Source organism: Myotis yumanensis, unplaced genomic scaffold, assembly GCF_028538775.1.
Source record: "Myotis yumanensis isolate MYYU_CA2020_CCGP unplaced genomic scaffold, mMyoYum1.0.hap1 SCAF_1, whole genome shotgun sequence".
Lineage (NCBI taxonomy): Eukaryota > Metazoa > Chordata > Mammalia > Chiroptera > Vespertilionidae > Myotis > Myotis yumanensis.
Window position 1 is genome coordinate 190,202,942 of NW_027223752.1, and position 22,840 is coordinate 190,225,781.

The following is a 22,840-nucleotide window of genomic DNA, read 5'->3' on the forward strand; positions in this document are numbered from 1 at the left end:
ACTCTGTAAGCAGCGGCTAACTCTGCCTTCAGTGAAGCTCACTATAGGCAAAGACAGAGTCTTATTTATCTTCATATCCTCACGACCTAGAGTGGTCAAAAGGGAATGAATGGAGGAGTGAGAGAAAGGGAACAGGGAAGAAGGGTAATGGAAAGTACATTTCAAATCTCCTAACATATATGCAGGGCTTCTAGGTAGCAGGCACCATCCTTAAGGACATATGTGCATTTACTCATCTAATCCTCACAAGAACACTATGTGGCTGATGTTATTGTCTCTGCTTTACCCATAAGGCAACTAAAACACAGAGTTCCAGAGGTGCTCGTTGTAAAGGGCAGAGCCAGGCCTGGAATCCAGGCGGTTTGCCTCCAGAGCCTATGGTCTTTTTTTTTTTTTTTTAATTTGAGGCATCTTTTTTTATATATATAATATATTTTATTGATTTTTTACAGAGAGAAAGGGAGAAGGACAGAGAGTCAGAAACATCGAAGAGAGAGAAACACCAATTAGCTGCCTCCTGCATACCCCCTACTGGGGATGTGCCCGCAACCAAGGTACATGCCCTTGACCGGAATCGAACCTGGGACCCTTCAGTCCCCAGGCCGACACTCTATCCACTGAGCCAAACTGATCAGGGCAGAGCCTATGGTCTTAAGTGCCGTGTTGCACTCCCTCTCTCCCATCTCAGGATCTGCAGAATGAAGGCAGCTCTCGCCATGGAGTAACACAGCTCCATCCTCAGGCCACTATGAATAACAAAAGTGTTAAGCAGACAAAACAAACACTGGTACACATATAAAAATGGGTTACATTCTACTCTTTCTCTACTCAAAGTCTATTCATTTCAAACTAATCTCACATGGAGTATATTAGTTTGCTTGTTTTAAGTTTTCTTCTTCTGAGCTCATATATCTAGGATTTGTGTTCACAATTCAATGGTCCTGCCAGACTGGAACAGAGTTTGATTGAAAAGAGGAGCAAGACAAGCAAGAAAGAATGTTCTGAGATCATGGTGAGCTCAGCCTGAATCCAGATTTAGATTTAATGCCCGGATTTCTAAGAAGAGGCAATGGAACCACCACTCTGATAGGAGAATACCATACATTCAGGACAAGTGGTATCCAAGAGCCATGCAAAAAGGGGGCAAGGTGATGGGGGTGAAGGGGGGGGCAAGGAGCATCTACACATGCCTCAAGCCTGACCATCAGGCTGGGAGCAATGATGAGATGAGCTATTCATTCCTGAAAATGGATCACAACAGGGCAAAGTGGCAGGAAGCAAAGTAGAAGTCCAGTCCTAGGGCCTGATGTCATGGTGTCAAGAACAGGACAGGTTGGGCAACAGGCATGTTGGATCAGATCCCAGGTTAGCTGAGAGGTTAAGGCAGAAGCCCGAATGCCAGGCCTAAATAGTGAGATGTGGGTACTAAGACGGCGATTATGCCTTGGCCTTACCAGTTGTGGGAAAGAGGCAACTTACACGTTACCTGTCTCTGGTTGAGACTAGTATCAAAACTGGGTGGTTCTGAGTGTTAGTGACAAAGCATCAAACTCCAAAGTCCGGGAAGGCAAGGGAAAGGAAGCAGGGACTGGTATGGGGCACATAATGTTATCTATATGTACAACATTATTCAGTGTAGTCAAGCACAAGAATCTATACTAATAAAAGCCTAGGTGGCCCTCGCGCACAACGTCATCACGAGATGGCCACCACAAGATGGCTGCATGCACAGCAGAGGCAGGGCCTGGTGGCCACCCTGCATGGTGCCTGGGGGGGTCCCAAGGCTCTGCACAGCATGGAGGAGGCCGGTCCCAGCAGAGGAGGTGGGTCATGGCAGGGGAGGGCAGATGTGGGCGATCAGGCCGGCAGGGGAGGGCAGTTGTGGACGATCAGGCCAGCAGGGGAGCAGTTAGGCATCAATCAGGCTGGCAGGGGAGCAGATAGGGGGTATCAGGTTGGCAGGCAGAAGCAGTTAGGGGCAATCAGGCAGGCAGGCAGGCAGGCAAGCGGTTAGGAGCCAGCGGTCCTGGATTGTGAGAAGGATGTCTGACTGCCGGTTTAGGCCCGATCCCTGGGATTCAGTGTAGTCAAGCCCTGGGATTGGGCCTAAACCGGCAGTCAGACATTCCCCAAGTGGTTCCAGACTAGAGAGGGTGCAGGCCGGGCTGAGGGACACCCCTGCCATGCACAAATTTTGTGCACCGGGCCACTAGTATAACAATAATATTAACATATGTACACATATGTCCAGGTCTGTATGCATACAGCATGTGTGTATGTGTGTATATGCCACAAAATTGAGGGAAAGGGAAAATGATAAGGGCTCTTAGAGGTGTGGTTTCTGGCAGAACTCTTGTCTTCTTTCACTCCCCCCTGGCTTACCTGCTTGAACTCTTTTGTTGAAGAGCCATGTTTATGTGCTGCTTGGCTCTGCCCCACATTTTTCATTCTGCCTATATCTCACAGAGTGAGCATGAATATTAATCAGGTAATTCCTGGTAATTAGTTTTCTCAGCACAATGTTCACTTTCTTTTGGTTTTGATGGGTCAATAAAGTGGAGAATTATGCCAACATAACACAAATGACCCTGCCAAGAGGAATGAATCCAGAAAAAACCTGTTGTAATCATAGAATGGCAAGCTTTTTTTTGAAAAGTTTAACACATACTGAAAGAGCACTGGTTGACCAACCGGCTTCAAAGGTCAATGGTGAAAAGTCACCCAAAATGACACAAGCAGAAATATTGGAAAAAATTCCAATAATGAGAAAGGATTAAACAAAAAGATAGTATATAGACACAGACAACAGCATGGTGATAGCCAGAGGGGAAGGGGGTGTTGGGGGGAGATGGAGGTGGGCAAAAGGAGGGGATGAGGAGGGAAAGAGACTTTGCTTGGGGAGATGCAGTGTGAAGATGATGTTTTATTGAGTTGTACACTTAAAACCTGTATGTTTTTGAGAACCAATATCACCCTAATAAATTCAATTTTTTAAAAAAAGATTATTTGGGCAGTAGTCTCAGCATCAAGACAGTATATAGAAATTGATCACAAGTTTAGCTTTAATTTTTAAAACCATTTTCTCTCTCTTCTTTTTTTTTTCTCTCTCTCTCTCTCCTCTTGCTCTCTTCTGTCTTCTCATTTTATGCATAAAAATGCAACCAGGCTTAACTAAAGCAAATTGGTTTAATTCCCTGGAAGGAATTAAATTTTCCCAGCAACTCTCTACTAGAGGCATTTGTGTATGGCTTTGTGGATGGAATGTGAAAGCAGTCAGCTACATAAACCAATAATCAAGTGAAACATTACCTATTCTAAAGTGCCCTAAAACAGCATTAACATCACCAATTAAAACAGTGGGCATAAGAGAAAGGAAAATGCTTCCTCCAAAAGAAATAGGAAAAAAAATTAAAAAGTAAATATGTATGTGGGATATGTGGTAGGGGATGGAAGCAGTAGGGAGGGTGGAATAAAATCTAAGGGAAATTAATTCCCTCTTAAAGGCAAATCTGTCACAGGAGTGCTAGTAGGAGGTCTCTTTGATGGGATAGAAGAAAGGAGTGAAGAATACATCCAATGATTTCATCAAATTGAAATTTCAGCCATTTACCTAAATTGCCCAAACATTAGACACTTACAAAGCCGTTTGTATGTGCCCACTCTGAACCTGTTCTAAAATAACAGGTAAATAGAAGATGACAAGTAATAAACATTAAGGGTTCTTTTCTCTTTTATGGTTGAAACTTATATTGAAACACAGTCCATCAAGGATCACCAAGGGGTAGTACGTTCCTTCATCATCACACACTTGTTCAACAAATGCTGAATGCTTTGTGCAGCCCTTGATGTTGGGGATAGAGAGACACAGAAGATATTCCTGTAGCCCTCAAGCCAGGCTCCGAAGCTAGTGTGGCTTCCATATTCCCTCAAGGGACTGGCCCCACCATCCTCACATCTGCATGCACAGACAGCACCAGTGTTTCCTTTTAAGATGATGGCCACAGTCCCATGGACTGTGCTTCTGACCACAGCCTGGAATGAGGGGGCCAGCAGCCTCCCCACATGGAATCTTCACATGGCCTTAGAGCTCTTCAGCCTGCACATCTGAAGAATATTATGCACTTATTCTCTTTTAATCTTTTTCCTTCATATGATTTCCCTGAAAATCTAACCAAGGGCATGAAAGAGAGGAGCATATCAGTTGACCTTCAAACTGGCCCACCTTCTGATTCTCATCATGAATCTGCCCATTTTCTGCCCAGGTGATAGTGTAGTTGCCATAATACCTGGAGTAGCATTCCAGAAGCTCCCTCTGGCCTGTCTACCTTATCAAATTTACCTTCCACTGCAGACCTGCCTTAGCCTCTGGGCACCCCTGGTTACCTGTCTCCTCTGGAAGAGGACTCCGCCCTTAGGACTCGGCCTCTGTCTTTCCTTTCACTGTTACCCCTTCTCCCATTTCTGCACTTAAAAATTCTTCATATATTTACTTTTTTCCTTATACCCATGATCATAACACTATTGCAAAAGTGATCAAGTATAAACAATAAATTAAATGATATTAAGACTACTCCCACCTCCAGAGACTGTTACAATATGAGAATTTCAACTAGATATTAATTTAAAATAAAAGTATGCATATAAAGCTGATAAAATACATAGATAATAAAGCAAGAGCACATTTAAATGCCTACTTTTTTGTCCAAGTTTGTTATTATGATGTCACTTTCTTATTTCTGCTTCTCCCTCTCTCTTTAGGTGGAAATGAAGTTTAAAAAATATGTAGATGTATTTTCTCCTATATTTTCATGTAAGCCCTTTGTATTTATACTATGAAGGAATCTAACTTATAACATAATGACAATCCTGAACCAAAAGTATAGGGTTAATTAAATACTGTCCCAGTGCCCCCAAATGTGTGCAGAAAGACTTATAAAAATTACATCACATATGCACAGCACTAAAGCACTAATGAGGTTATAAAAACAACATATGCCCTCTCTCTCATCCACTGTTCTCATCCCATCAGGAGTCCGATCAGAATTTCTTGGAAGCTACTTACAGCTCCTAGTGACCCCAGATGGCTTAGGAGTAGGGAGTGGCTTTCTCAGTGGCCCAGCCAGCTGTTGGTCTGGCCAGTGGTTACCTGCACAGGAGTGGCGATCTTGGTAGAAGCCATCCCCGCAGGTGGACACACACTGCCCGTGCCGCATCAGCAGGGGCGGCTGGCAGGAGGAGCACTCCAGGCCACTGGAACACGTGGAGCACTGAGGCTGGCAGGCTGCTCCGGACAGCGTTGGGAGAAAGAAAAGGGAAGCTCTGATTAGCTCAAAGACACCACTGCAGAGTCATTTCCTGCACAGCTCAATTCTGAGGCTCTGGGGTCACAGGGAATAGAAAAGCAAAAAAATAAAAAAAAAATCTTAGCCTTCAATCATAGAGCACCTATTTCATGCCAAGCACGGTACAAAGTGCTTTAATATACAAACACATTTCATCTTTATGACAACCATACGGGATAGATATTATTAATCCCCATTTTACAGATGAGGAACAAACTCACAGAGGTTAAGGAACTTGACCAAGGACACATGAAGCTGGCATTCAAAGCCAGGCAGTTAGGTTCAGGGATCTGAGTTATTTTCTTTTTATCCACTAGTCCCCAGTATCTTTCTTACTCAACCATTTCACAAAAATACCCTGGCCTCTTTCCCTTCACAACCTATGGCAGAGATATAAATAAATTTCAAACAGTCTGAAGACTATAAATCAGGAGAGAAAGTAGGAGTAAATGAATAATCACAAAAATAATAAAAACAGTTAACTATATTGATCCATGACTATATCCTAGACACTTCACATGCTTTGACACACTTAATTTTCACAAGAACCGTTTGAGGAAGGCACCAGTGTTACCCCATTTTACATATGAGATATTGAGGTACAGAGAGCTTAAATACGCACAGCCAGGGTATGAACCTATACATTCTTAAATTCATAGTTAACCCTCTGATTCAGAAATAGAAAAAAAAGCAACTATGATTTGACCTCAACCATACTAAATTTTCCCAGGTAAGTTCTCCTTTTCACTTTATATAAGAATTCTAAAATACACATGAACACATTCTGGATCCGCTGGTAAGAACCTATGAGAGATGAGCTCTATTACCAACTCCCTGTGTGATGTTGAGAAAGCAGGTTAATTCTCTGTTCCACAGGTTCCACATTTGCAAAGTGAGAAAGTTCTAATAAGTGATCTCAAAGGTCCGTGTCAATACTAAAGTTCTATCTTGGATTCACTGCATGTTTTAATAAATGACACCAAGCATCCTGATATTACTATCCTTCAAAAAATGAAAAATCCAGCTATGACTACATAGCAAGCATCTGCCCTCCCCACCACCTATCTGCCAGTAAGACTAGAAATACCTGTAAAATATTAGAAGAAAGAGGCCTGCAGATAAAGAAGCTGAGTAACCTATGGATGGCTTTATTATTTAATAATGGTTTGGAAGTTGTGCATTTCCTGCATCCAGGACCCCCTCCTTGACAGCAGTCAGCCTCTGTCCACCTCTGGATGCTCTGCTTGGAGCCATACCTAAACAGAGGGCCCCAGCTTGGTAAAATCCTGGGCCGCAGCTGTGCACACACCGTCCATTCCGCAGCAGCTTCGTGGGGTCCTGGCAGAGGACACAGTGGTCTGGAGATTGAGAGCAGGTCAAGCAGTCTGGGTGGCAGTAAACTTCAAAGATAAAGAAGAAAACTCAGTAAAGACCATCTAATTTATTTCTCTTACATCATCCTCAAAAAAGAGCTGTATGGAATATGAAGAACAGAAAACTCTGGAACTTAAGTAGGAAAAAGGCTTCCAAATAGAAAAAAATTATTTTAATGCAAGATTTCCTAAAATCCCGCCTTATCTGAAATGACATCACTGTCTCCTATAGCTTCAAATTAAAGATGCTAAAAACATTACCAAACCAGCCTATTAATGCTTCTACCTGCAGGAATTCCTCTTAAGACAGGAATGGCTAGCTCTACAATATATGATTTAAACAGATTCGATAATTTATGACTTTTCAGATGTTCTTAAGCTTTGATGTGCATAAAACGTTAGACATAACACCGATCTTTTTTTAAAAAAAAAAATCGTATTTTTTTTTAAAGAAATACAGCCAGTTTTCTTCTTTTTCTCTAAAATGTCAAATCCCATTCCCCATAACTGGGATTATCACTGAATTTAATGGTAATTGTCAGCAAAGAATTTCCTTCAAGTATTAAAATTGTCAAGGACCTGATTTTCAAGGTATGCTACATTACAATGTACTAAATGTTTGCTTTGGAAAACCCAGAGAGCCACTTTGGTGAAGGTAATGTAATTAAAACATAAAGTTGCTTTGCTCTTCTCATAATACACTCTTCACGAAAACACTGTGATTAGCCAAAATAAGTTGAGTGCTACAACTGCCAATATGAAAAACTGCAACCCATGGATGAAAACAATTAATTATGAAATATGAATGGAAGAAAATGCCACTTCTCTGAGAGACAAAGCTCATAGGCAAATTACTGCTCAGCCAGAGTAACCCCAGCGCTTGCCAACAATTATTAACTGGAACTAATTCCACCCCAGGTGATTTGAAAGCAGAGTTGCAAGACAAGTAGGTAAAAATTTCTTTTGGAAGAAATTAATGAGTCTTTAAACTTCAAAAAACCCTTTTGAGAATTGCAAAAGAAACCATCTGTTTAATAGCTCACCTTTAAAAAAAAAAAAAAAAAGGACATCCATAAGAAACTTTCAGCAATTATCCTTATAGCTTAAAAATTGAAACAGTCCTACCAAACAGTTGCCTTTACAAGTTTTCAAAAGTTATGTTATTTGATTTTTCACAATAACTTTGTGAGGTAGATAAAGCACATTTTATTGACAAGAAAATTAAGATTTAGAGATGGTCAATGACTTGGCCAGGGGTCATATACTCATCATCCGTTGAATTTGGCAAATACCTGGACAAAGATTAATTAACATCATTTGTTAGAAAAATTAGGAAGGAAAAAACAAAAAAACCAACAAAGTCAATGGGTGGTTTGGAAAAAAAAAAAAAAGCAAGGGCAAGGGGAGAGGATCTCTGAGTTTTTTTGACAGCAGAAAACATCTCAGTAGAAATAAATTAGATATGGACCCACCTGCAGTGCATTCTGGGCAGCACTGTCCCTTCACAACCTGGGCTAGTGTGGCCACTGGACACGGTGGACATGAGGGCTCATAGCAAGTTACCTGAGCCCCCCGGCACTCACACAGCTTGCAAGGGCCATCCTCCCACTTCTCTCCCTCCTACATGAGACAATAAAGGTGTTGTTATCAGAGTGCAGAGATTCTGAAGACAATTTGCTGATGGAGAATTTATCATTTCCATATGGGACAAAGTGAAGGCTCCTGATCAGTACCATATCAAACCTAACTCTGAAATAGGACATTAGTAGAGGTGTCTTAAATTTAAAAGGACAGTATTTCTAATTCTTTGTTTTTAATTAGGTTATTTTAATATAGAACCCAGGCAGAGAGATACTTTGTGAAAGCATTCTGGGGCTCCCACAATAAGTAAGAAGCATAGCGCACTTGTTTCCCATCCCATCTCACAGAGAAAACACCAGAGGGGTTTACGCGGTACCTAGTGATTAGCAGATACATTACCTACAATTTTTATAATAACAATAAGAAGCTGGTGGAAGCCCTGAATTTCCTTATGGTTGCTATGGTAAGAGTAACAGTAGTGTCATTGTATTCTTAGTGAAACTTCTGGCAGGTATCTTTTTAAAAAAATATATTTTATTGATTTTTTTACAGAGAGGAAGGGAGAGGGATAGAGAGTTAGAAACATCGATGAGAGAGAAACATCAATCAGCTGCCTCCCGCACACCCACTACTGGGGATGTGCCCGCAACCCAGGTACATGCCCTTGACCAGAATCGAACCTGGGACCCTGCAGTCTGCAGGCCGACGGTCTATCCACTGAGCCAAACTGGTTAGGGCCTGGCAGGTAGCCTTTTAGTGGGCTGTATACGTGCCATGGGCAGCTTTACACTAACATATTTTTTCCGGCCAAGCAAATTATGGTAATAAACATTAGTACTTTGACAGAGAATCTACTGTGAATTATAAAGAGTACTTATTTATTTATTTATTGCTTGCTATCCCACTTGCCCACAATATAGGAAAGAGACAAAGGTTCCCACCAGAAGGTTTTGGGGGTGATGAAGGAGGTAGAACAGGTAATAGGAGAACATATTTTAAGACAAAGATTTGATAAAATATTTATTAAGCCAAACCATGTTAAAATTCCAATGTGGCAGTATTTAGCAACAATGAATGACAATATTACAAAAATGAGAGAGATTATCTTGAGAAAGCAGAAGTGCTTTTCTTCCATTTCAAGGCAGACCAGATTCTATAAGCTCCAACAGTGTAAGGTTGCTTAGATGAACAAACATGCTTTCATTTTCCCTTAAAAAGAAACCTTACAACACTGTCCTGCAAACACTATAGAGAGAGTGAACACGTGGTATTGCTTGGAGAGTGAACTCTCTCAAGACCCAAAAGCTCTCTCTTGAATGCTCTGCAGTACATGAAATTGCACTAATGGCTAAACTGAGCTATTTTAGGCCAGAAAATTCAGGAGGAAAAAATCATCACAAGAATGGAAAAGGATCTATGTAGGAGCTTGTAGTTGAAGTATTAATTACCAATTGGGGGGGTTGGGGAAACAAGCTAAAGAAAGGAGGAAAAGTTCAAAGAATCAAAGTCTTAGTTATTATTAAGATTCTTAATCTGAGGCCATGGCCATCAAAGATGACTGTTAAAAATCCTAAGGCAGTAAGGTTCCACAGAAACAATTTATGCAGATCATTGCTTAAAACAATTTTATAAGTGTCTATATAAAGTTAAAAATCTATACTTACTGGAATATGTTTAACTTCACTCGCATTTGAGGACATCTAGGGACAAAGAGAAATGTTTTTATTATACCACTAAAAACACCATTAGGCTGAGCTATCTGTTTTTTCATTAGGTACTATCCATCTTTCCCCAAGTGACACGCAACACCATTCGTCAGTTATGAATAGGAATAAAATCTATCTTTATATAAAACAAGAAAAGCATAGCAATATGAGGTAAAGACAAGAAGCCCAGGAAATATTTTTAAATTCTCATTCTCACTTTGTGTTTGAGCACTTGGCTTCCATTCCCCTCAATGGGAAGGACTTCACAGTCAAGAGATCTAACTTTGTAAGAACCTCTTGAATCTTGTGCAGAACTAGAAAGAGCATTAAGGGGATTTGTGCTTATTTAAAATAATTTAAAATTTATTTTAATTCCACTGAGCTTAATTGACCTCCAAAAATGAGCAGAAAAATTAATACTATGATTGAGAAAATACAGATTCAACATTTATAGGGAACGTTTAATCTCTTAAATTCTTAAGAAACAAGAATGACTGAACTATGAAACACCACTATTAAACAATGCCAACAACATAATAACAATAATATCATTTTAAAGCTGTTTTGTGTGTGCCAGGCACTGTTCTAAGTGCTTTATACATATCATCTCAACAGACCCATGAGGTAGTACCATTTTTATCCCTACTTTACAGCTGAATATTACATAATTTGCCCAAGATCAGAGTATGTGGCAAAGTAGGGATCTCAGCCTAGTGCCTGCACATTAACACTACACAATACTGCCTCCTCAACACATACAGCACACTGGCAGGTGGATAGATGCAATCTACCCAGATCACAGAGAAAAAGTATATAGGAATCAGTTCACAAATCAAAGTACCTAATCCTAATTCTTATAATCCTCTTCTGATTGGTCAATGAAGCAGTTGTATTTATGATCAACGGGCAGGTTTTTTAAGAACACGGTGAACTTATTTACATTCCACAACCTCATGTGAAAAATATGGGCTACATGAATAGAATACATTTGAAAAGATTAAGATAAATATTTTTTTCCTTTGGCTATATATGAAAAAAAAATACAGATATAGGGAGGAATATAACCTTAGCAAATAGAGTTTCAAAACATCCAATCCATCAAAATTCTTTCGATCCTATCTGCAAAATAAATCCAGGGTCTGGTCACTTTTCACCACTTCCTCCCTAGGCCAAGACACCATCACCCCTTCTCTGGACTATGGCAGAGAAAGGAACCACCTACTTCCAATCTCGTCCCCTCTGTCCCTCGCCCAAGTAGCAGCCCAAATGATCCTCTCACAAGTAATCCAGATCCCAGGCACTGCTCTACTTGGCACTGCCCAGTAGCTGCCATCTGCATCAGGGTAAACACATCTTTATCATTGCATCCAGGCCACAACTGAACCTCATCTCCAACTCCTTTCCCCTCAGTCACTTGGTGTCAGCCATACTCACTTTTTAAAAAATATATTTTTTATTGATTTCAGAGAAGAAGGGAGAGGGAGAGATAGATAGAAACATCAATGATGAGAGAGCATCATTGATCAGCTGCCTCCTGCACCCCCCACACTGGGGATGGAGCCTGCAACCCTGACCAGAATCAAACGGTGACCTTCTGGTTCTTAAGTTGACACTCACTGAGCCACACCAGTCGGGCTGCCACACTCACTCTTGCTGTTTCTTGAACGTGCCAAACACATTTCAGCTTTTTCAACTGCTGAGAAATTGTGCTCAAATTTCTCTGCCTGAGAGACTTCCCCGATGACCTTATGTAAAAGAGCACCTGCCTCCATCCCAGGTACTCCCTAGTCCATAAAGCTGCTTTATACTCTAGGCAGAACTTTGTCCTCTGTGTCCCCACACTACAATGTAAGCTCCATGCGAGTATGGACTGCACCTACTATGTCCGCATCTGCATCCCCAGTACCTGTCACATAGTAGGTCCACAATCATATTTGTTGAACAAATGAATAGGTGAAAGAAATGAGGAGGTAATACCCCTCACTAAATTAATTTTGAATTATTAGTTCTTTTTTTGAATTATTAGTTCTTAATAGCCTTTAGTTATTTGCCCAATACTCACAAATTCTGCATTTTCTTCATAAACACAATAGCCATTCCTTGAAATGCATTCAGGACAGCATTTTCCATCTAAGTGAATTAATTCTTCACCCTGTAGAAGTAAGGGTTGCAGAGAGACTTATCAAATTAACATCTCAGGTAGCAATGCTAAATTTCGAAGCAGCTGGATTTCCTGACTGAATGAAAGACGTTGAGCGCTCTCTTGCACCTTGGCCCAGGACTCATTGAACCCCGCCCCCCCCTCCCACCCGCCCACCCCCCGACCCTCCCGCACTGTCTTCCTACAGAAAGTCTGCTCAGTACAGTCAATAGTCATCCCCAAAACCTTTTTCTTCCTAGTTCTGGTGATACTTGTGCACAGATCCCTCCATAATTTCCTACCCAGGATCAGGAGCTCACATGAATAACAAGAATGGCCAAGGTTAATGTTACAGTCTTGGAAAGTTATGAGCTTCAGAAAAGGATCAGGCTTTCTTCAATACACAAGGTTTGAACTTGTGGTTCGGTTTCATTTACAGCTCAAGTCAAACCAATGTTTTCCCTTGAAAACAAAACCAGACACATTCCTTTGTGCACAGATGTAGTCTCAGGCATAAGTTAAACATAGAACAATGGCTATTCAATATTCTGAAACTGTTATTTAACTTACATAATCACTATTTCTAAAAATTATGAGGAAGGAAAGAAATGCCACACTAGGAAAGTAGATGTTTAACTTTCAAATTGTTATTATTTTAACTTCCCAATATCAGCAATTTCAAAATTTTTGTTTTTAATTACAAAATAATAATAAATACTTAGTATAAAAATTAAATAATTCTGAACTTTGTAATTTAGAAAGTATAATTCCACTGGAGCTTTACCTCTCAGGGAATCTCCTGTTAAAAATACAATCTCCGTTTACAACTTTTTGTATGCATACACTAATATCTAATATCTATGAGCTAAAAAGTATTCTTGAAAGCACTTTTCACTTTGTAAAGATATTTCTATTTTCTAAAAAATGATGATGTCTCTTTAAATGAAGACATTATTTCATTTGGGAACTATATTATATCTAAAGTGCAGAAACCATGTTAGGCAAAAAATTAAATCATGTAAGATAGCTTAAACAGAATAATCACAATGATATTTTGTGTTTAAAACACTGTGCATGAAAGAAAAATATAAAAATAGCATTGGCTGCTTTGAATTGTAGCATTATGAATAGATTTTAAAGTCTCTTCCACTTTTCTTGTCTTCAATTTCCTAAAATGAAAATGCATTATTTTAATGAAGGAAAACATAAACATTTTAAAGAAACAAACAAACAAAAAAGAAACCATCACACACATGAACTTTTTAGTGTCTAAGAAGTTATGTCAATAAGAAGGGAGTTCTATAGATCGATGCCTATCAAAATCTAATGCCAAATCAGAGGCCAATGGGTGCTATGGAGAGCAGACTATTTACACATAAATTGTTTTGCAGAAATGTGACAAATGAGCTAGTAGTGAAGGCATAACCCAGAAACACGGTGAAATTTGATTTAAAAGCGTAAAAAGGGGTTTATATGCATGTAATCTAGGTTGCTTAAAACAATGTTTTGAAACAAGACAGAGTATGTGTACTTCTATTAAAGACAAAATGCATGAGATTCTTGAGTGCTCACTACAATACAGAGACAACACAGAAGATGGAGCCTGCATCACCCCAACAAAGCAAAGAAGGTGGCAGTTCTGAGTTTTCTTTTGCTCCTGTAAATAACAGCAAGCCCTGCTCCCGGGCAGCAAGGATTCAGTTTTGGTGAGGTGGTTAGTTCTAAATAGATTTGTTATTTATAGAAGCCTGGATGCCCCAAACTGTGTCAGTTCACTGCGGTGGGGAACTCACTCCAATTAGCTTTTGACTTTTGCTTGGAGAAAAATTGCTTTGTGAAACAAAACTAATTCTTTTTCTTTTGAGAAGATTCTGCTGCATGGGCCAAATTAATTCTGCTCACCCCTCCCCACTGAATCACACCTATATCCACCCACCAGACAAAAGTCTCCACACACCTGCCCACTGGGAAAGGAAACACTCTTCTGAGAAGCTTTCCCTCTACTGGAGAAGGGGAAGGCACCTCACTTTTATGGCATGCCTACCCCCCTCCCATGCACTTTGCTGCAATCGCCCATCAATCGCCCCATAAGTTTATGTCTCATATACAGGGTGGGGCAAAGAAGGCTTACAGTTGTTCACTTGGAAAATAATATAATGATTAATAAACATAATACAATAATAAACTCTGTTTCACGTATTCACAACTATAAACCTACTTTGTCCACCCCTGTATGCATGAATGCTAGATCCCTTTAAAAAAAAGGTAATTTGACTTTTTTTTTATCTGAATTCATCTTTAAAGATAACACAAAATATAGGAAAATGAAAATCATCATATTGTGCTATTCTACTGTTGATTTATTTATGTTCCTATGTCTAGGAATTTGGTTTTACTATGTCAAAGACAAGGGTCATACCATGTTCTCCTTTTTTTGTTGTTGTTGTTAATCCTCACCAAAAGATTTTGTTCCCATTGATTTTTAGAGAGAATGGGAGGGAGGGGGAGAGAGAGAGAAATATCAATGTGAGAGAGACACATCAATTGGTTGCCTCCTTTATGTGCCCCCACTGGGGCCAGGGATTGAACCTGCAACCCAGGTATATTCCCTTGGCCAGGAATCAAACCTGATATCTTTCAGTGTGTGGGCCAATGCTTTAACCACCGAGCAACACCTGTCAGGGCACCATGTTCTCCTTTTTAAAGAAGAGTTGTGTGCCGAAACCGGTTTGGCTCAGTGGATAGAGCGTCGGCCTGTGGACTGAAAGGTCCCGGGTTCGATTCCGGTCAAGGGCATGTACCTGGGTTGCGGGCACATCCCCAGTGGGAGATGTGCAGGAGGCAGCTGGTCGATGTTTCTCTCTCATCGATGTTTCTAACTCTCTATATCTCTCCCTTCCTCTCTGTAAAAAATCAATAAAATATATTTAAAAAAAAAAAAAAAAAAAGAAGAGTTGTGTGCTGATTTCAATGCTCTTCAGAATACTGCTGTTGATAACCAGTGAGATAATCATTACAATTGTGAAGCTGCACAATTTGCTTCCTCATCTTTGTGGATGTGCAAACACTTAGACTTAATCCACCCTTGCTATTCAAGATTAGAAATCTAATGACCTTGATATTCTAGAAAAGGCAGCAAGTAGGTTAGAATTGAATAAAAATACCAGTAGCATATTTTCACTGCTCCCTTGGGCAGACATAATCATTTTCTGCAGGTGTTCCTAATGCATTTAATTCATACTTCCATAATTGTTAGTGTCACCACATATTATAATTTCTGTCTATGTATCTGACTTCCCCAAAGGTTAGGAACTCTTAGATCAGAATGTGTCTTGTTCATCTTTCTATATCAAACTAAACAGAAGTTGGGAAGTTAGTATGTCCAAGCTTTCCAAGGTCATTAACCATACTAACCAAGGTTAACATGCCCAGGTTTACACAAGGTCATTAACCAAGGTCATTATTTACAGATGTACGGCATAGAAAGCAGGCTAAGCAATATTCTTTGTAAGATTCGATTTTAGTCAAAATTTCACTTATTTTTTAAAAATATATTTTTATTTATTTCAGAGAGAAAGGGAGAGAGAGATAGAAACATCAATGATGAGAGAGAATCATTGATGGGCTGCTTCCTGCATGCCCCCTACTGGGGATCAAGCCCACAACCCGGGCATATGCCTGGGAATCAAACCATGACCTCCTGGTTCATAGGTCAATGCTTAACGACTGAGCCACTCTGGTCAGGCAAATGTCACTTCTGATAGTGTTTCCAGTTTAGAAGTCTGCAACTTAAATGAAATTTAGGAACATGGAAGTAATGTGGAAAAAAGCAATTTAGTTGATTAAGCACCTGAAGAAATAGGAGAGAAGATGAGGTGGGGATGGGAGATGAAAGTGGAAAGAGATGAGGTAGTGCTATTGAAGACTACCAGGCCCTCTCCACTTACATCCGCAGTTGCTCCTCGTTTTCCCTAACAACAGAGAAGACCTGGCTTATGCTGCCACAAGTAGGTGTCACAGGAAGCACTGGGGAACTCCCCAACATTGGGGGTAATAGGTCAAATGATTTTCTCTGAGAGCGACTCCTTGTTCAGACAAAATAGACGGCAGAAGGACTCACCCGACCAGGATCATGTCTTCCATGTTTTCCATAAACCCAAAGATCTGAGACAAATTAAAACCTTGGGAAATAACCCAGCATCCTCTGGGCAGACTGCCGAGGCCAGGAAGCCCTGCCTCAGCCCGAGAGAGGGAGAAAGACAAGGGCCCTGATTAGGGTTTTTCTCATCTTCATCCAACCATTCTGACGCCCTGACATAATCAAGGAGAAGAAATGAAAAGGCGTGTGGGGGGAAGTAAATCTGCAAGGAGCAAGACCCGCTTTACTTAAACATGTCTCAGGTCTGCCAGGACTCCGACGTAGGAGGCAAATGAAAAATCACCCTGTCAAGGCAGGCTTGTTTGAGAGGTTGTTCCTCCTTAGGCTCAGTGTGAGGAGGAGCTGAGACGTGGGGAGGAAGAATTAGAAAGAAAAATATCTTTACAGACACCCAGTGCCTCTGATCCCTGGAGTTTCCCTCTTCTGTTCAAGTTCACAACCCCGCGGGGAACTGGTGGGGCGGAAGGGAGCGGTAGGGGAGAAAGAGGCAACTTTAAAAGCAATTTGTTTTGCAGTGGGTAAAAATTGAGTTCAAAGAGAGAGAGAGAAAAAAGCAATTTCCTTACAATATACTATAGTGCAAACAGGGGCTACTTTGTGAGAGGCTTCTAGAAATTCAGCAGACAGCAGAAGTTAAAAGAGGTCAAGGGAGTTAATTACTCTTGAGCCCTCCCGCCCCCCACTTAGAACAAAAACATAAAAACATTTTATTCTCTTTCCTGGGCACCAGGAGCAGCCCCTCGGTGCTGGCCCGTCTCTCTGAGTAACCGATGCCAGTGGGGCCTGCAGCAGAAGCTGAGCCTGGAGCCCCCAAGGGCCTCTGTCTCGCAAGCACAGCCAGCTGGGCAGGCACCAGCAATGAGGTCAGCTGCACTGGCAGACAGGCTCATGGCCACATCGTGTCCTTCCCTTCCTGTGTCTGTCCCAGGCCTTCCCCTCTGACCAGATGCCCTGAGCGCTGAAGGCTCCAGGGGACTGTTCCGAGCCTGTATGAGCAAACAGGGACATTTACTTTAAACCACAGCATCCTCGTGCTAGAAGCAGTCCACCTACTGGCCTGGTGGGCCCCTCTGCTGCCAAGAAGTAGGGAACCGGGGAGGGACCCCCTATCCCATCGGAGAGCGCTCTCACAGTCCAGGTGGCAATGCCCTTGCTTCTTACCTGGGCACACTCCACCCTGGCACACTCTCCGGTGTGGCAGGTTACTCGGCCGCGGTCACACACGCAGAACTCACAGGCCGAGCCCTGCCACATCTCATCCTGGTACCGCACACTCCCGTGGTGGGAGCAGCTTCCGGCAGGAGACACACATTCCTCACAGCACTCCCCATGGCGCTGAGCCCTTCTCTGACCCTGAGGAAACAGGAAGAAGGGGGGCGGGGGAGGGTGCTCAGGAGACATCCCAGCCAGTGGGACAGGAGGCCATATGGCATCACCACCCTCTCTTCTTCCCCCCCCCAACTCACCCAGCCCGGCAAGTCCCCCTCCCCTCAGCCCTCCATCCTGGAAGCAGACCTTTCATACCTTTATCCGATATACTAAACATTATAAACTTTTGATTGCCCCAAAGGACTCACTGGTCTAAGAAACCCATGTCTGAAGTGGCCCAGAATAAAACTTTGAAAATCACGCTATAGGCTCTCGAGGTACCTTTTCACATCTTAGAGGGGGGCAGGCTTGCGTGTGGCACCGGACCTCGCCCTGGTCACACAGGCACGTGGTGCAGGCGTTTTCACTCCACTGTTCACCATGCTGAGTAAAGAAGCCAGTCAGAGAAGGATAAACATCACATGATCTCACTCATTTGTGGAATATAATGAACAACATAAACTGATGAATAAAAACAGATCCAGAGACAGAGAAGCATCGATCAGACCATCAAACCTCAGAGGGAAGGTAGGGGAGGGGAGGTTAGGGGGAGAGATCAACCAAAGGACTGTATGCATGCATATAAGCCTAACCAATGGACAAGGACAACGGAGTTGGGGGGGGGGGGGGGCGGTGAGGGCATGAGTGGGGGGGGTGGCAATGGGGGATAAGGACACATAGGTAATACCTTAATCAATAAAGAAATTTTAAAAAAAAGAAAAAGAAAAAAAATTTAAAAAAAGAAGAAAGGGGAAAATCCAATGTCACATATATCAAGTAGAAACACAGGCGCGTAAGACAAACGATTTTTTTATTTCAATTTTTAATGGAGCCACACTGAATGTACTCGTGAGAAATGATATCATTTAGGTAGCAACAGCCTCTCAGAACAAGGTCAATAAGTGTCCCGAGGGAACTCTGGATTAACTGTCATTCCATTCTCTTCATCCCACAGATGTGTTGAGGGCCTGCCCCATGCCAGGCACACAGAGGAAGAGCCTGTTTGTTGGCTGGTCAATGGTCATTCCTTAGCTCTTCTTTACCAGTCAACCCAGCTCTCTCTGCCACATATTGATTTTCCCAGCTTCCCCTATCACAGGGCACAGCATTGTCCCAATCCTAACTGAGGGGACCGAGGGGAAGTTTGCTAGAGAGACAGAGGCCAAGAAGACTTGTCTCCCCATGAAGAAAAGGACACTCCTTTCTTCCACCAGCCTTTAGTGATGGTTATGTGAGGATAAGCTGCCTGGGGCCGAGGCCATGCTGGGGACTGGAGGAGACAGGACAGAGGGCAAATGCTACATGCTGAGCATGCAGGGTGGGAAGATCAAAAGAGCTTAGATCCTTGACGACATCACTGAGACCAGAACTGAGCAACCCTGCAACTGCCCTACCTCTGAACTTCCTGTTATATGAGACAATAAATGTTTTCATTTTAGCTTTTAGAGGAGTACTTCTGTTCCTTGCAACCAAAAACCTCATAACAGACACAGAGGCTATCTCTTCCATGAGAAATTAATCTAGCACATATATGGCTACTGCACTGGGCAGCACAGATCTAGTGCACCCAAAAATCCTTTCCCCATTAGTTATTTGCATTCAGATTTCATGTGATCCACCTATAATCTGTGACACCATCCTCAGATTTTCTACTGAGAGTCACAATCCCAATTTCTGTTTAGTCTTCCTTAGAGTAGTTGACAAGCAAGAGAAGTAGTTGGGTTCACTCTTAATATGTTCTTTGCTTTTGAATAATGTAGCCTCCTTTTGGCTCAGTTGGGCACTCCTAAGGCAGAATATTCATTGATTTATTCCCTTCGTTGGACTGGTTTTTACTTGATGCCTACTATCTATTAGGCAGCTATCCAGACTGCCCAATAGTACTTTGAAGTTTAAAGGATCCACTACCACCAACCCCCTGCCTCCCTTCCCTCTCTCACCTACTACCCCCATACCCCCTCCCCAGTGTAAGGTAAGGGGGCATTATCTCTAAATATCAGTACATAAAATCCAACCAAAGCAGACAACCTAAGTGTAAACTGATAGTGACCAATGACAGTCCTTTTTTCTCTTCAAGATGTATGAACAGTAAGTTCGCCAAGGTTCATGAGCTGGGGGCTGCTTGCCAGCACATTCCTTTATATTTCTAATCCTCTCCTATTTAATTTTTTTATAAAGGCTTTCCAAGTAGAGAAGAAAAAAGATGCTTATGTACTGAGTTACTAATCCTGGAAGAGTCAGACATGAGGGCAGGAGGTACAGTGGTTGAAAGAATGGAGGGCAGATGTGTGAAAATGTATGTCAAACACCTGCATGGGGTACAGCAGAGGTTACCTGGTATACTTGGCCAGCAGCGGAGCAGGATCCGGAAGAGCACTGGGGGCAGCATTTTCCAGGAACTCGAACCACAGTTTCATCCTGAATACCCAGAAGAGGATAATCCATCAAAAGGAAGCATTAATAAAATCCATAAAAGTAGGAAAATTTTATTCATAGCCAACTGAAGCATGTGCCTCAAGCATCCATAAACAGCAATTCCTCACATTTGGTATCTATTAGTAACCTAGTGCCTTGATAAAAATAGGCACTTCCAAGGTCAGTGTGACTATTAAGAAGTTTACACATCCATTAAGGCCCAGCCTCTTCGAAAAACAAACAAAAGCACAAATAATAACCATAACAATAATAATGAATACTTAGTATTTGCCTGGCATTGTTTTAAGTGCTTGACAAGGACCTTCTGAAGTAGATGCTCTTATTGCCACTTACAAACAAGAAAAGTAGACACAGAGGTTATGTGCCTCACCCAAGGTCACACAGCTGACCTGGCAGTAGTAAGTGGTCAGTAGTGGAAACTCAGAGCACTAACTATAGCAACACCTAAGAGCACTTACATCCCTGCTGAGTTACCTTTAAATTCAAAGAGAAGGTATCCCTCATAGACTACTTCACTATTTTTTTGCATCTTTATGTGAACCCATCACTTACATATGTGCATTAGGGAGGTCCTTAACATGAAAAGAAATTAATCTTATCTCTATACATCTGGGAATATGTCAGTGCTTATGCACCTCTAACACACCACCCTCAACCCCAGAATATCAGACCATTCTGTCTCCGCTGCCCTAAGAATTTTCACAGCAACAGTCTCCTCCTTAATGCCCAAAAGCCAGCTTCTCACTCTGACTCATCACTACAGTCTTATTGATGGGCAGGAAGATAGACCAATTAAAGGCAGGGGGAGGAGGATTAGAACAAACCAAGTTTCAATGTCTACGAAGTGGTAGATCTTATATAGAGAATACCTCATAACAGTTCTCTTCCTTCTCTTATTAGAAGCAGAAAATGAGATTTTATTACCATGGTTACTCTGGTGTTCATTCTGCAGGGAAAACAAGGTCAATGTACTGGGGGGAGAGAAGGGGCGGAGCTGCCAAATAACCTTAATTTTTCTTGGAAAATTCCAGTCATACTTCAGTAGTTCGTTTACCCCAATTAGATATGATGAGTTAGATTAACATGTTGCTCTATAATAGGATCTATTTCAAACACCTGAATCACTGTAATTAAACTGACAACTTTTCTATACTTTAGGTTATTTTATTTCTTTAGATTCTATATGCAAAATATGATGACCATTGATGTTTAACAGAGCCTGTGAAAATTGGATATGGATTGAAATCACTGAGCATTTCTTGACTTAAGAACTCTTTAGTTTAATGACATTTCAGTGAGGAATAAAATAAAAGTTTATCTGATATCACAGTCTTCAATGTCTTCATTGAAGTAAACAAATGAACTTACACAACGTTAAGTAAACAGGGGACAAATGTCATGATCACAAATCTTGAGAAGAAATTGAGTTAGTATCAATCTATACTCACCAACCTGGACTAAACCCAAGTATAGCAGCAGAGTCAGCAGGAGAGTAGGGGAGGGCGGAGTTGCTGATATGGAGGTTGGTACAGGGAAAATCAAGCTTTCTGATTCTTACTGGCAATACCTAATTATGTAATTTGTTGACAGAAAAAGACGCTTCCTTCACGAATACAGACTAACAAGGGCAGGAAGGAAAAGCATTTCAGGAGAAAATATCCCGGGGTACCAGAGAACTCTATGATTCAGAGGTGAGATCCAGCTGGGCTGAGGCTTCATAAGCCAGAGGACTGCAGAGGCAAGTAAGAAGGTGAGCAGCAAGGTGGGTCAGAGAAATGGGAATGGCTTTTTAACAAGCCTTTTGTTGCTATCACACACCTGGATCCTATCATTCTGGTCTTCGTAGATTTGCTCTTTCGAATGTACAGTTTAATACAGGGGCCAGCAAACTACGGGCCTTGAGCCAAATCCAGCCCACCACCTGTTCCACAAGTTCAGTTTTATTGGAACACAATGACATCCATTCATTTACACATTATCCGCAGCACATTTTGTGGTACAATGGCAGAGCCCAGTAGTTATTCCAATTGTATGGCACTCAAAGCTGAAATTTTTCACCATCTGCAAAAGTTTGCTAACCCCGGGTCTAATATATATATTACCCTCAGTTATCACAGGAGTCCAATGAAAATATATATGTATCTGATTAATGTCATTATAACTTTGGTTCAAACTACCATTTAGGATATATTTTAAATAAAATAAAATATATCCCTAAATAAAAATACTTAAGATGAAGAAGTGTATAGTGTCATAGGCCTAACAGCTCTTGATAAAGTATTTTCCCACTATGACACTTCTGAAGATATAGCAAGAGATAAAACTTCCATCAACAAAAAGTAGAACAGCCAACCTCCTGTCATTGCCAAGAGGAATTCCCATCGACCGACCAGAAGGCATCCTGCGGCCTTCCTTTGGTTTGTAAGCCTAAATAGGAATAAAAACTATCACGTCTTCCCAACTCTCTGCCTTCCTATATCAAACACAACATGACCTTCATCCCTCTGGTGTGTGGCTGCTGCAGTTTGAGGCAATCAGGGGGCCTCAATACCTTCTTTTCTACATCTAGTCAGAGCCCGTAAGTTTAAAAAAGAGTGGGGATTATGTGTGTTTGGAGGGTAGAGGGAGTGATAAAAAGCAGGGGTGGGGTGTGGAGGATGCCCCAAATGTAAAATATATAGTTTCTGAGAGAGATGGAAAGAGCCCTTTGCAACAGTTCAAACTGTGGATTATAG

General features: G+C 41.5%; 1 protein-coding gene across 1 annotated transcript in view; it reads right to left on the minus strand.

Annotated features, from left to right (window-relative positions):
• The window catches only part of FRAS1 (Fraser extracellular matrix complex subunit 1), a 444,205-nt gene that overhangs the window by 237,787 nt on the left and 183,578 nt on the right, over positions 1 to 22,840 (minus strand). Inside the window, exons 7-14 of the mRNA XM_070394313.1 lie at positions 20,004 to 20,087; positions 17,952 to 18,053; positions 17,463 to 17,654; positions 12,065 to 12,154; positions 9,961 to 9,996; positions 8,188 to 8,335; positions 6,599 to 6,742; positions 5,147 to 5,281 (exon numbers count right to left, since the gene is read on the minus strand). Coding sequence (XP_070250414.1) covers positions 5,147 to 5,281; positions 6,599 to 6,742; positions 8,188 to 8,335; positions 9,961 to 9,996; positions 12,065 to 12,154; positions 17,463 to 17,654; positions 17,952 to 18,053; positions 20,004 to 20,087 — 931 coding nt within the window. The remainder of the gene's footprint in view (positions 1 to 5,146; positions 5,282 to 6,598; positions 6,743 to 8,187; positions 8,336 to 9,960; positions 9,997 to 12,064; positions 12,155 to 17,462; positions 17,655 to 17,951; positions 18,054 to 20,003; positions 20,088 to 22,840) is intronic.